Source organism: Telopea speciosissima, chromosome 8 (genome assembly GCF_018873765.1).
Source record: "Telopea speciosissima isolate NSW1024214 ecotype Mountain lineage chromosome 8, Tspe_v1, whole genome shotgun sequence".
Taxonomy (NCBI): domain Eukaryota; kingdom Viridiplantae; phylum Streptophyta; class Magnoliopsida; order Proteales; family Proteaceae; genus Telopea; species Telopea speciosissima.
Window position 1 is genome coordinate 20383333 of NC_057923.1, and position 15396 is coordinate 20398728.

The 15396-nt window shown below is 43.1% G+C and overlaps 1 protein-coding gene across 2 annotated transcripts in view; it reads left to right on the top strand.

The window, feature by feature from the left end:
• The window catches only part of LOC122671234 (golgin candidate 5-like), a 77158-nt gene that overhangs the window by 25380 nt on the left and 36382 nt on the right, over window positions 1–15396 (top strand). For both annotated transcript variants that reach the window (XM_043868347.1, XM_043868348.1), the window contains exons 5-8: window positions 4410–4484; window positions 5371–5485; window positions 14500–14561; window positions 14669–14716. In XM_043868347.1, coding sequence (XP_043724282.1) covers window positions 4410–4484; window positions 5371–5485; window positions 14500–14561; window positions 14669–14716 — 300 coding nt within the window. The remainder of the gene's footprint in view (window positions 1–4409; window positions 4485–5370; window positions 5486–14499; window positions 14562–14668; window positions 14717–15396) is intronic.

Genomic DNA, 15396 nt, shown 5'->3' on the forward strand with positions numbered 1-15396 from the left:
AGGCCTCACAAAAAAATTCGTCCTTATTACACTCTTTAACTAAAGCTGGAAATAAAAAAGACAACGTGCCTAAAGGGGGATGACCTAGTCTTTTATGCCATTGTTGAAGTTCAGAAGAGACTAATGAGCTTTGATGAAGAGGAGAAGGAAGTGGTGGTGGTGAAGTAGGACTCCCATTATCACAGGTACAATCCACCATGCATCTTACCACATCCAATCGTCGCCCCCGTTGCCAGATCCTAAAAAACACAATGTGAAGGGAAAAAGTTACTTTGCAATTTAAATCACGGGTAAGACTACTGATGGAAAGAAGATTAGTGGTAAATTTAGGGATATGTAAAACAGATGATAAATTTAGAGAAGGAGAGCAACTGATAGATCCTTTCCCAGAGACAGAAGAGAGAGAACCATCAACCACTCGGACTTTATCTTTACCAAAAGTAGGAGAATAACGATGAAATAGGCTGGAGGATCCAGTCATATGATCAGTGGCACCGGAGTCTATGATCCAGGGAGAAGAGACTACCGATGCACAATTACCAGCAAAAGAAATACCTGAGTGGGCTAAGTTTGAACCTGGAGGTTGGAAGAACTGACAGGAGTCGATGTAGTAGAAGTAGCGGAAACCTGTAACATACGACGGAAAGCCTGAAGTTCATCCTTGGATAGTCTAGTGTCAGTAGGAGGAGTAGTAGTGACAGCCTTAGTATGATTAGTTTTGTTTTTCAAAGTCGGCTGGTTTTCCATGTATCTTCCAACATGTGGCCTTAGTGTGCCACAACTTACTGCAATGATCACATTTGACTGCTGCCTTTTTAGACTTAGAATTTCCAGCAATAGGAGTAGAACCAGTCCCCAGTGTGTAGAGCTGATTGATCCGGAGGTGTAGTATTGAGCATAGCTGCACGTCGTCGATCTTCAATATGAACCAATGCATAGGACTGTTCTAGTGTAGGGAAGGGATCCTTGCTGAGAATCTGAACCCTAATTGGATCGTATTCAACATTAAGGCCAGCCAAAAAATCATAAACCCTAATTTTATCAACATGCTTCCTGTACGCAGCAATGTCATTGGCAGTAGTGGGCTGATAATCAAAGTAATGATCAAGTTCTTGCCAGCACTTGCGAAGTTCAGCATAGTATTGGGAGATAGTCAACTCATTTGTTTAGTGTCATGAATTTTTTTTCTTAACTCATATACCTGAGCATCATTCCCAACCTCGGAATAGGTATATCCTTTGCGGCCTTCCATATTTGGGAAGCAGTGTCAAGGAGAAGATAACCGGGTGCAATGGAAGAATGCATAGAATGTATTAGATAGGACATTACCATAGAGTCATTAGATAACCACCAAGTCAGGGCAGGTCCTTCTTCAACAGGTTTGGGAAGGCTGCCTGTAAGGTGTCCTGTATAGTCACGGCCAGCAATAGTAAGATAGGTAGATCTTGACCACATCAAATAATTAGTCCCATCTAGTTTAGTGGTAGAAGCAAAAGGAAGGTACTTTGGACGAGAAGATCCATCTGAGTCAGCTGAAGTAAGATCAGACATGATGTCGAAAGTGTAGAAGACACGGGTTTTGAAATTCCCACAAATTGAACCGTCAGAATAAGCTCAAACTTGGATCGAATTCTCTGCAGGTAGTATGGAATAATTTCTCAAAAAACCAGCAACTTCTGATGAGTAAATAAAAAACCCTAGCAGGACAGTTGTCAGAATCGAGCAGAGAACTGGGTTTTGAATTTCCAGAAATTCCAGCCGTCAGACTAGGCTGAAACTGAGGTCGAGGTTCCCTCTTGTAGTAGAGAACAAGTCCTCAAAATATGAGCTGATTCTGATGAGCCAATAAGAAGCCCTAATTTCAGCAAATTGGGCGAAAAAACTGTTTGGAGAGAAATCGCAGAGCTGAATCTGTCTTTGACTTGATCCAATGCTGCAGTCTTCAAACAGGAAGGGGTGTATACCAGGAATAGCAGGAACCAATCTCCAGGAAAAACAGAATTCGATCTTCAGCTTTTGGGGGAACAACACGATCTCCAATGGTGGAGGGAATCTGCCGGCAGTAGGTCACACCTCTAATCTTCAGTCTTCAATGAGGTGAAGTTGAGGGCAGCATCTAAATCTCCATTAGATCACCTCATAGGTGCTGCCCTGAGTGAAAGAGAGGAGCCGAGAGTGGTGGAGAAGGAAGAAACCAGAAACTGTGGGAGGGGGAGGGGGAGGGGGGGGGGAGAAGAAAAAAAGAAAAAAAACTTTGAGAAGTCCTTCCTAGATCAGATTTTGCTCTGATACCATGATAGAAGCCCTGTAGAACTGAATGCTTGAGTGATCAATATGGATCACCAAGCCCCTTTATTTATATTCAAAGAGTTACAATAATCCTACTAGGAATAGGAAAGCCTACTAGGAATAGGAAAGCTTTCCTAATCCCACTAGGAATAGGAAAGCCTACTAGGAATAGGAAAACTACCTTTGCCAATTCAGACTAGGAATACCTAAATAAGAATCAACTAAGGGAGAATAAACATAAACGTAAAAAAGGACAAGTATACCCCTATCGGATAGAACTAATTATTCTAACACATATTTTTTTTAATATAAAAAATGGTGTGTCTTAGTTGGTATCGTATTGTATTAGCCTATATGGTCCAATACGATACGATACAGACCAAGAAGTACCGATACTTATGATACGTATGTTAAAGGGTTTTGTGAGAGTATCGATACATATTGGTATGTATCAGCCAATATGGCTCGATACAGACCGATACCGTCGATACCAACCGATACATCTTGATACGGCCATTGAAGGCTCATGTGACTATCAGACTATGATTTTTGTTTTTGAGATCAGAGATTGAAGGAGTTTTCACAGAAAAAGGAGATTTTACAGAAAAACAAGATCTTTGTGTATAAAATTTAAATCATGGTTTTTAATCCTATTTTGTGCTATAAATTGATAGATTTAGGTAAAACTAAGTTGATGCCTCAAACTGATCATTTGCAAGGATTAGTACTCAAATCAATGAAAGTTTCTTGTCTCGTTATACATATTTCTCCATTTTAGTGTTTATGCATGATACATGTTATATATTGCTTATTTATATTGTTTTTATTTTGGATGAATTAAAATATATTAACGAAGCAAAGAGAATCTTACCTCTCCCCCTAAAAAATAAAAGGGGAAAGAACATGAAAGAATACAAGGAGTAAGCTCCACAACAAACCAACATACTAACCTACTGCCTAATCAAGCTGAAGGGAGACCACGCAAAGAACAAAGGACATAATCGGACCCAAACAACCAATCATCTGTATATAAAATCGACCTTCTTCCCTTTAGGATTATATGGAGGAACAGGAGGAATCACCCAACTCCCGCTTTGATTATCTCCATTTTTTTCATAGGCTCCTCCATCCATTGGACCCTTGCGCACTCGATCTTGAGACGGTTGATTTTGGATTCCTTTTCACCACTAGCATTTTTGAAGACATCCCTCAGATGGGCTTATTTATATTGTTTTTTGCTTCAAAATTGTATTTCCATGTGTATATTGACCATTTCCATGCGTATCTGTAGCGTGCGATATGTATCTCTGATACGATATGATATGATACGATACGATACGCACGATGTCTCTTAAAATCACCCTTCCGATACCCGATACCCGATACCCGAATACCCGATACTGATACTTTAAACCTTGCTGAGACCAATAATCTCCGTTTATATGATGTTTCCTGACTTTATAATTCTGGTTTTAGAAACTTGCTAATTTTGTAACAGTCCCATAACTTCACATCTAACTGTCATGTTTTGATCAAATTTTGAGGATGTGTTCTCCACCCAATTAGGTACATTCAACCAGAGTTATATTCTCATCAGACTGACCTGTTGTGAGCTAGAGAGATTCTCTTGTTTCTGTTTTATTATCTTTTCTTGCGATCCTGGTTATTTTGGTTTCCCGGTCATTAATGGTTTGGTGATTAGGAACCCATCAGAAACATAACCTCTTGAGATTGTTATGTTTGTATTTTGCCTTTTACTGAAGATAATACCAAATGTTTGTTAATCCAAATGATATGAGTTCTAAAACCTAACCAACCCTATTCCTGTGCATGTTGATTATCTTATAACTAAGCAAATATAGGTATCAGTGGAGAAAAATATTTTGCTCTTTTTTTTAGCTTGAATATTCCTTGAGCTTTCTATGTTACTGCAGCATTATTCATCCATTTTTTTTTTGTCCTATCAACAACTCTGGAGACATTATATCTGCTTTTGTCTCTCTGAGGTTGGATTGGAACTGTCTTAAGATAGTAGTTGTAAGTGTTTGAATGTTAAGATTTTTTTATTTTCTCTTTGGTAAGTCAAGAAATTGAGTGTACCATTGAATATTGTGTAACAGAGGAAATCCAATGAATCAGAAATGGAGTCACTGCGAGAGGAATTTCATCAAAAAGTGGCGGCTTTGGAAAGGAAGGTACAAATTTTTTCTAACCCCCCCCCCCGGGGTAGTGGTGCTTGTTGTCTTGTGAGTTGAGGTAAAACTTGTTCATTATGTTACAGCGAAATTTAGACAAAAATCTATTATGACCTTATTCGGAGATTCACTGGCCTTGTGACTTTCCCCCTCCCCCTCTTTTCTCTCAACGGAATTGGTTTTTGGGGTACTTACCAGAGAAGGCAGGGGGAAGGGGGTTCAGGCTGTGCAACGGGCATAGTGCGATTCGTTCCCGGGTTGTGGCTATGAATAGCACAAGACCATACCCGCTGAGCTAGCCAGTAACTTTGCTCTCTGGTCTTGCCCCCGACTTACTGATATATCCTCCTCCCCCTGCTTAAGAAATTTTCATTACTATATGAGAAACATATACAAATCAATATAACTGAATGCAGTCATGCACTTTCCTTTAAACAAAGGGGGAAAAACAGCATTTATGAATAAGATTGACCAAATTTTCTCAAAGCTATTTTTATCTAACCATATGATACATATTATTATATTAATTATTAATTAATCAATTTCTTAGGGTTAAAATCAAAAGAAAAGGAAACAAAATTTTTTTCTGTAGCAATCTTATATAATTTGGTAATGTTAATTTGATGGTTTATCTTTTTTTTTTTTTTTTTTTTTCTTTTGGACATTTTGAACATATACACAATTGTAAGTATATGCACAATTCATCAAGGTCTTTCAGGTTGATGTCCAGGTTTTGGGGTTTTTTTGAGTTTCATTTATATTCAATTTAGTGTTGAATGAATAGAATGGATTTGGATCGATGTTGTTTTGTTTACTACTAGTGACTGTCTTCTGCCAAGCAGTGATTTCTAAGTGCTTGATTTGCTTCTTATCTTTTGGTTGTCAGGTTTATGCTCTTACAAAGGAAAGGGATACCCTGAGAAGAGAGCAGAGTAGAAAAAGTGATGCTGCTGCACTTTTGAAAGAAAAAGATGAGATAATTAATCAAGTAATGGCTGAAGGTAGAGCTGTAAAGAATCTTCATATGTAAATAAGTTGATGTGAATATCAGTTCTTGCCATCTGTTGTACTCTCTTATAGCTAATGCATATGATTTTTGTTGTCCATCTGAGTTACCTAAGCATTAAGTCTTCAGTCTTGATAGGTTTCTGTTACGGGTTTTTTTTCTTCCTTTTTATTAATTAATAAATAATAATTCTAGTTAATAAGTTTTTAGTTAGAGTCAGATAATAAGTCTAATTAATTAGCTTTTAGTTAGAGTCGTCTTCCTTGTTGAACGATTCTATAGTGGGTAGTTTTCCTATGTTGTTGGGATTGCACGTTGGAAGGGTTGTGCGTGGTGTAGTGGGTAGTCTAGGTTGTGGTTAGAGAGATTATTTCCTATATTTTATTTTTGGAATTGTATTTTAACGTTGGGATTAAAACATTTTTTTTTTTAATCCCGAACTTAGCTGGGACCCGGGGCAGCCCCTAGAGCTTTATTAGAATCCTCAAAAGAATAAGAGAATACATGCGGGGGACTTTCCACCTTACCCCAATCCCAAAGTGCAGAAGCACTCAAGAACTCACAATAGCTAATCCTGGAACCCAAAGGGAATTAATTCCTGAGGACGGGCAGACCTGCCTTATCCTCACGAAGAATAGTCTGGCTCTCACCCTCCGGAATGCAGCCCTGCTGAAAAGTGGCAGACTCCCCTACATCACATGCCAGGTTGGCAAGCCAGTCTGCCGCTCTATTACTCTCCCGGAATGCAAACGTCACAGTAGCCCGCAGAGCTGAAATCAAGGCCACAATCTCGCGGAACCAATAGCAGCCTTGCCATAAGTTACACTTCCTCTGATTAACCATTCTGACTGTGGAAGCAGAATCTGAGTTAACCACAACATCAAGAACACCCATACCCTGGCACAAGAGCAAGCCATCCTTAGTGCTCGGAGCTCAGCAACTGAATTAGTGCAAACACCATTAAAATTAGCGAAGGCTGCCAAAATCTCACCCTTCTGGTGCCTAATGACTCGCCCACCTCCTCCATCCCCTGGATTTCCCCTACACGCGCCATCCACATTCAGTTTAACAGAGGCAAAAGGTGGGCACCAGTACACGAGCAGAGGACGCCTCAGAGGGGGCGCTGGAGGAATAATGCCCAAGCACTGCAAAATAAGACTGTCCCTCAAGGACCCTGAGTGCCCTATCTTAGGGGGGAGATGACCTTCCCTCACCCAAGCTTTTATTTTTTCTACTATTAACCCTGCAGTGCGCCTACTCTCCCCATGCCTTCTATTATTTCTCTCCTTCCAGAGCTCCCAGACAATCAGAGAAGGAAGGATACCTGCGATGTAAGCACTCAGGCTTTTATTGCTTGCCGAATTCTGCCACAAAGAGATTCGACTCCTGACATTCTGTTAGGGAACAAAAGTGATGTCAAAAAGCCTGGAAAAGTAACCCCATACTTTAGTGGCCGTACCACCATATAACAGACAATGGTTCGTCGTCTCAAGTTGAGGCCTCCCACAACAGTTGCATTTAGAAGCCAGGGGTATGTCAATCGACATCAAGGCCTCATCAGTGGGGATCTTTCCATTAAGGAGCTGCCAAGAAAAGAAGGCCACCTTTAATGGAACAGATTGATTCCAAATCCACTTCTCGTAAGAAATCACAGGAGAAGAGCTCCGAATCTCATTCCTGGCTGATTTAGTGGAGAAGCAACCATCACTAGAGGGTGTCCACACCAAGACATCCTCACTCCCCGATAGGGCAAAACCTCCCTTGAGCAATGCGGTCTCTAACTGCAGCCGAATCAATGTGCTCTAAAATGTCCTGCCGCCAAACACCATTCTCCCCCAAAACTTCTTTGACACACAACTCCGTGTCCACGTTAAGGCCATTGTCAACATAATCAATTAGAGGGCCAGCTCCCGTCCAGTCGTCAAGCTAGAAAGTGATCCTGCCAAAGCCAAGCAGCCACCGAGATCTCTCCAGCAAGAAACCCTTGAAAGCTAGAGTATTACGCCAAGATTTCGAGCCCACACCATGCCGACCCGCCAAAGATACATGGAGATTCCTGAAGAACTTGGCCCTGAAAAAAGCACTCCAAAGAGATTGATCAAAGAGAACCCTCCAAAGCCCCTTGATCCTGAGAGAGAGACCCACATCTTCAAGTAGCCTGATCCCCAACCCCCCTTCAGTCAGAGGCCTGCAAACTTTCTCCCAGCACACCTAGTGTCTCCGGTTGCCCCACTCCGAACTACCCAACAGAAAATCAGCAAAAATCTTGTATATCCTCTGAACGACTGCCTTCGGCGGGTTCAACGTTGCAAGGACATGTATGGGAATAGAAGAAAGGAAATATTTTAGGAGTGTTACACGTCCCCTAGATGATAAGAGTCTTCCCTTCCAGCCTGCCACTTTGTTCCTTATTTTTTCCATAAGCCCATCAAAGAAACAATTTTAAGCCTTCCAGAGTGCAGGGGGGCCCCAGGTAGGTGATTGGGAACGATTTCCTGGCAAACCCAGTCACTACCCCAACCATTTGGGCCCTAGCCATGGAGACCCTGTCCCCCAATATAAAGCAGCTCTTCTCCTTATTGACCAGCTACCCCGAGAAGCCTTCATACCTGCCAATAAATCCCATTACTTGCTTAAGCGAGCCCTTCAGGCCCCTTGTGAAGATAATGGTGTAGTCTGCGAAAAGACAATGAGATATTCCCGGACACCCCCTTGGAAGCCTGTAGTAAGAAGGATGCTCCTCCTGAAAGAGATTCTTTATGCCCTTGCTCATCACCTCCTCCGCCAAGATGAAAAGGGCAAGAGACAAAGGGTCTCCCTGCCTGACCCCTCTGGTAGAGTTGAAGAAACCGGATTGGCTGCCTCCCATCACTATAGAGAACTAGCAATTCTCCACTGTTTTCCGGACTAAGGCGATCCAGGCTTCACAAAAGCCGAACCTGGAGAGGACTAACCGAAGAAACTTCCACTCCAATCGGTCATAGGCTTTAGCCATATCCAGCTTGAGGATCACGTTACCCCCACGGGCTTTCCTGTTCAAGTCCTGCGTGACTTCCTGGACAATGGAGATACTATCATGTATACATCTGCCCTGCACAAAAGTGCCCTGCTCCTCTGCCACTAAGGAAGGAAGGAGACCTGCCAGCCTGGAAACAACAATCTTGGCAATAACCTTGTAAGAGAAATTGCAAAGACTAATGGGGCGGAGATCAGCCATTACCTCAAGGTTGTCCTTTTTGGGGATGAGCACCAGGTTGGCTGAGGTGAAGCTTTTGGGAAGTACCCCGCCTTAAAAAAAATCCACCACAGCAGCCCAAACATCCTTACCAACCACCTCCCAGCACGCCGTGTAGAAGTAGCCCGAGAATCCATCGGGGCCCAGAGCACTATCGCACGATAAGGCGAAAACAGCCCCCTTCACCTCTTCCAGAGAGGGAGGTAAAATAAGAGCTGAATTCGCAGTATCCGACACCACCTTGGGAATAACTGCCAGCAACTCCTCATCAACCGAACATCCCTGAGAAGTAAAGATACTGGAGAAGTGACGCACCGCCTCAGCCTGCACTCCCTCTGGATTAGATATCCACGTACCGTCCCCCCCTTTTATTCTGTTCACACACGCTTGCCTTCTCCTGACATTAACCATAGAGTGAAAAAACTTCATGTTGCGGTCCCCCTCCTTTAACCACGTCACCGTAGACTTCTGTCTCCAGAAAATCTCCTCCTGTAGCAGCACCCCCTCTAAGGTGCTTCTGGCCTCCGCACTGCCACGCTGATTAGCCTCAGCCTCCACTCTGCTGACAGAATCCTCAGCATCCCTGACCCTCTGATGCACATTGCCAAAGACCTCTCTGTTTCATTTGCGCAAAGCACTGCGAAGAAATTTGAGCTTCAAAATTAGGACACTAAGGGGCGGGCCCACCACTGGCTTTGCCCACTGTTCCTTAATAAAGTCCTGGAACCCTGGGTGCAACAACCACATCTGCTGGAATTTAAAAGTTGAGAACCCCTTGCTGCAGACCACAGAAAAAGAGAGCCAAATGGGTGCATGATCAGAGCAGGTCCGATTAAGGTGAGTGACCTCGCACCTGGGAAACGCCCCCACCCACGCAGCGTTCACAAGAAAGCGATCCAGCCTAGCAAGAACCCTCCCTGCCCCTGTCTGGTTATTCGACCAAGTAAACATAGTGCCACAATAGCCTGCATCAATAAGTCCAGCACTGCTCACAAAACTGCCAAACTCTTCCAGAGACGGAGCAAGCCGGTCTACCCCCTGCCTTTTCGAAAGGGACCACAACAGCGTTGAAATCCCCACCCACCGACCATGGCAAAGAGTTTGACCTGGAGAAGAGTTCAAGCCTCTCCCACACCTCCCTCCTCTTTGCCGCCGAGCACAGCCCATGAACAAAAGTAATAGCAAAGGGAACTGCACTGGTATCCACACACTCTAGTGTAACAAACTGGAGATGTTCCTCCACCACCCTAATTTGCCACGAAGTCTTCCAGAACACCCAAATCCTGTCCACCACATGTACTGAATCCATCCCAATCCGTCTCATAACCTTATGCGCCTTGGAACTTGTGCTTTAGGTTCAGCAATAGCAACCATGTCAACCTTGTGCAGGCTAATTAAGGTTTTTAAACGCCTAGAGGTAGGCTTGTTCTCGATACCCCGAGCATTCCAAAATAAGCAACTCATTTGGAACCGTTTGGGGCTGTTTCCAACGATCTCATCGATCTCGTGACACGACGAAGGGTTATCTCTCTAACAGGCCTCCCTCTCTTGGATTTCCTGAATTTCGTCCTGTTGTACACCTTGGCAGCAGTAAGGGAGCTAGCCCGAGGTGGAGTCCTCCTCCTTTCCTGAACACCTGCCGGCACTGGCGAAGCCGTGACCCCACCATCCTTGTCAAAAGTTCTTCGAATGCGCTCGGCAATGGAAGCATTGAACTCCTTAAGACTCTCCAATAGTGCCACACGGCTTGATGCAGACACCTCTCCCTGATCTGACACAGGGAGTTCATCTTAGGCTCTCACTGGCTCCTCGCGGTTCTCAAAAAAAGGCTGGACATCATCTTCAACAGACTGCGAACAGTCCATTCTAGCATTGACAGCATCGCCCATAGCGCCAACAGCCCCACTCACCTCCAAACTCGACGCATCTTGCGCCACCAGCACAGCTGCCGTGGCGACCGCTGGTGCCTCTGAAGTTACAGCACCACCTCCCGTCCCCAAGCACAGAAGCTCACCTTCTTCCAGAGAGTGATTGGTCTCTCCATCCACTATCCCCACCAGCTCACCAACTGCATGATTAAGAGGGGCAACACCCTCGACCTGACAACCAGTACCATTCCCTTCGCACGGCCTCTTCGGTTGCTGCGCCGCTGGTCTCCATCGTCCCCCCCTTCTAGCAAAGCCTTGTCGCCCTGCCGGTTGATGCTGCTGTTCTGTCACGCCATTAGCACCCGAGGACCTCTCACCCCTGGGAATGAAAACCTCCTCTCGATTCCTGCTGCCATCATCACCGTCCTGCCCCGCGACACCCAGGCCAGCGCTAGTAAGGCCATCGTTCCCTGCCACTGCACCTGGAGGCACGACAGGCCTTATCTGCAACTTTCTACAGGCCTCCCGAGAATGACCCAGCTTCGAGCAAGCATCACAGTAAGAGGGGAGCCCTTTGTAGACCATCCTTTGATAAAAACCTTCTGAGCCACATCCAATCCACACCTTCGACGGTAGCACTGTTCTAAGGTCCACTTCCCCGCAGAATCGAGCCTCAACAGTATGAGTGCAATTGGCCGTGGCGCCATCCACTTTAAGAAAATTCCCTATCGTCCCTGCGATTGACACCAGAAAGTTCCCCTGGTAGAAATTGACTGGCAGCCCTGGCAGTGCGACCCACACTGGTGCAAAGGGGGATTCCCACCCTGAGACAAAATCTGAGGTCCACTTCATGAATCTCAGTAGGTAGCCCTGGATATGAACCTGCCCCTTCATCCAAACCTTAACAAAGTCTTCTGCAGCAGTAAAACGGAGGAGGACGTGCCTGGGATCCAAGGTGGAGATGACAACATCCGCTTGCAGAAATAGACTTTTTTGAAGATGCTCCTTGATCGCAAACAGGGAAGGCTGGCCATGGCTGCACTTTGCAATCAGCGCAGTCGAGAAAACAGTCTCCGATAACGATACTTCCTCCTTGGAGAAGAACACTGCCGGTTCTCCAAAAAACGACGATGGCTTCTTGACTTCTATCGCGACTGGGGTAGCGCTCAGCAACTTTGCCACGACAGCAGCAAACGAGGCCCTACCATCTCCAACCCCACAAGGATCAGGGGGGGCGCTCCTCCCGAGATGGAGGAGCAGCCATGACCTAACACCCACGTGAATCGCAGATCCTAACGTGCGCCACCAGAGCTAAACGTGCGCCCCAAACAACAATGACTATGTGAAAGTTACCTAACTTTGGGATTAAAACATTGGATGAGTATTTAATGAAATAAAATTATTGGAACGGGAAGCTTTTTAACCCAACCAACACGTAAGTGTTTTTGACGCCAGGTTTCCTCTATCAAACCAATTTCTATCCTTTTATCTTCTCCTTTGACTCTTATTCAAGATATATATGACTATGAAGAGTAGTTCTTCTAAGTTCGTACCAAAGTGGTACCAAAGCCTAGGTATGGAGTAGAGAGTCAAGCAAATGGAGCAAACTATGGGCTTCCTTTCCACCTGTCAGCAGGAAATCATGCACAAAATGGATGAGATTTTCAAATAGCTCAATGCGCGTATGAATCAGATTTCTCTGGCAGCAAGGGAAACCGGAGAAAACTCTCATGGGTCAGCAGCGAAGTTTATCGGACATCCAACTCCAATGGGCAGTTCTGCCAGTTCTTACATCCCCAAAATGGTGAAGCTGGACTTTCCTCGTTTCAACGGCGATGAAGACCCAACAAGCTGGCTTTGCAGGGCCAAACAATTTTTGCAGTTGCATGCCACGGCGGACGATGTGAGAGTGTCACTAGCATCTTACCATCTTGAAGGAGAAGCTCAACTCTGGTTTCAGCTATTGAAACAGGAAAAGCTTTCATCTCATGGGATGAATTTAAAGAAGGGCTCCACTCGCGTTACGTTCCAAATCAATCTTTGATTATTTCGGTGAGCTCACCAAATTGCAGCAAACGGGGTTGGTATGCGATTACCAAACTCAATTTGAGAAGTTGTCTAAGGTGGGGCACCTCCCTCAAGCTCGCCAAGTCAGTTGCTTCGTGAGCGGACTGCACAAGAGCGTGAGAACGGATGTGCAAGCTAATCAACCTATGTCTCTATCAGGGGCCATTAGCATCGCACGTCTCTTTGAGGCACGCAATTTGTCTCCAAATCATGTGGTGCTTTCGCGCATCAAGGACAAAACATCAACTAACAAGGAAGAATCCACCAACCATTTAATTCTTCCTGTTAGATGGATATCTCAAATTGAATTGCAAGAGAGGAATCTCTAGGTGAGCGGCATGGTTGCATGTGTAAGGTTTATTGGGCCAATTTGACCATTGGATACTTAGAGCACCTCTTGTATTATTCTCAACCATATGGTCCACAATCTACTGGGTTTTCTTCCTTCTATTTTTCAGGTGCCAAACTAATGAGGGGTTGCTGTGACAATTCTGAGCATTGCATAGATAGAATACTAGGTGAATTTATCATCTGTGAAATTTCAAAGCCAATTCAGCATGTGGCCCACTGTGTATTGAACATTTTCCCTTATCATTCTAATCTTAACTGAAAATGACTTGTTTGATTGTGCCACATTGTGTGGTGTTTTAATGGTACCATGTCAGTTAAGCTTATGTATAACCTATCCGCGAAGTTTGGGCACCAAGTAAGTTGCCATATGGCAAATAAAGTTACTTTAGGGCGCCTACGTTGAGAAACCAATCAAACCATTTTACTTTTTGGGATTTTATTTTCTTCCTCTGCACCTGAAAAAATCTATAAATATTATTCGATTTTAAAGATCTATAGACTTGTGAGTATCTGATCATGCATCAATTTAGTAGGTCTTTCAGCAAGTGTCAGAATTTAACTGAATATCAATGTTTTGATTTGAAATTAACATCATTTATAACATTATTATTTTGTTTTATTAAAAAAAATTAAGGAGGTTATATTAGAGATCTCAGTGCCCATCCAGATATCAAATTTGTTTGTGGATTTGATACTCCCAAAATAATTATTTTTTTATATTGTTTTGTGATACGGAAAGACACAATGCTATTCATTCTTATACCTTTACTGTTGATATTTATTGGTTTTTTTGTATTGCTACTTTGAGAAAATAATTTATAGCTGTCAATACATTGAATTTAAATTCCACCATAGTTGACATGGCACAAGTGTGAGCCACAGCTGTGGCCAGCGACCTTGACACCGGCGATGCTTGAGCAAGGCCATGGTGCCTAGACAAGCATCTTATGTTTTATCGCGGCCCTATCTTTGAGTTAGTTGTCATCTTCTACTTATATATATTTCGTGTAGGGCTATAAAGGTCAAAGTAAAGAACATAAAGGGGTGGTTAAAGTGAGATTCTAGAAACATGTTAATGTAGAAATGAGAAATGATTAAAATTTATAATTTGTGGAGAGCACGATCATCAGGTTTTGGTTCTGGGCATCTTGGCACTTAAGGTGAATGGTTGCCTTGGACCTCAAGGGGTGCTCTGTTGACGCCTAGATAACTATGAATCCCCCTACTGCCTTTTTGTTTTCTTTTTTTTTTGTTTTTTTAATTTATTACTTATGTAGTACTTTTTTTCCCCTAACATCAGCATGCTTTGCATATTATACAAGCCTGTCAAATATAACCATTTATTTTTGAGAAATTTACTGCCATGTTCTCTCATTCCATATGTCTTCCAGCTCTTCTTTTACACAGACGTCACCATGCAATTCTGAAGAAATTGAACTATGAGCTAAGTTTTTTGGGATCTTATATTAATAATCTCTATTGTGCCAGGTGAAGAGCTTTCTAAAAAGCAAGCTTCTCAAGAGTCACAAATCAGGAAATTAAGGGCACAGGTATGTCATCAAACTTTGTTTTGAAGTTAATACAGTGCCCATTTGTCCCTCCCTCTCTGTGATAAATTTTAACAATTTTTTCTTTCTTTTTTTCCTGTGAAAGCTAGATCAGAGAGTTTGAAGAAGAAAAGAAAAGTTTGATTACCAAACTTCAGGTATTTAAATCTACAAGTATTATTTGCAGGTTTGCATTGCTTTTCCTTTCTAGTCGATTATTATTTGAACATAAATGGTGGTTAATGGGGGACAGAATAGGAGAAGAGGAGTTAGGAAGAAATCAGAATTGCAGGGGAAAAAGAGAAGAAGCCATGAGAAAAAAAGGAGGGGGGGGGGTGCCCACACACTGGGTCACTTTTCTGAATTCATTCTTCACTGCCCTCAATGATGGGGGATTACACCATATATAAAGAAAAATAAAAGACTCCTAAAAAATTTAGAACTCACCCTCTAATTAAAACTTATCCAAAGAGGGAAACTAGAACAATTCAAAAATCAAATATCCATCGTAACTAACTTCTAAAATAAAGAGAGAATAAATTAAACTAAAGCACATTATTTCTCCAAATAAGATAAATACCTAAAATCCTAGTAGATCCAAAAATTCAAATTGGACCCAGTTCAATTGAGTTTGGGTCGGTCCAAGGTAGTGCACCAATTGGGTCGGGCCGGTCCAAGATTCTCCTGCATCAATTCTCCCGGAGTTCAGAAAAACTCATCCACGAGTTTTGTAGAACGAGAGAATCAAAATAAACTAAAACACATTATTTCCCCAAATAAGATAAAGTCCTAAAATCCTAATAGTTCCAAAAATTCAAATTGGACCCGGTTCAATTGA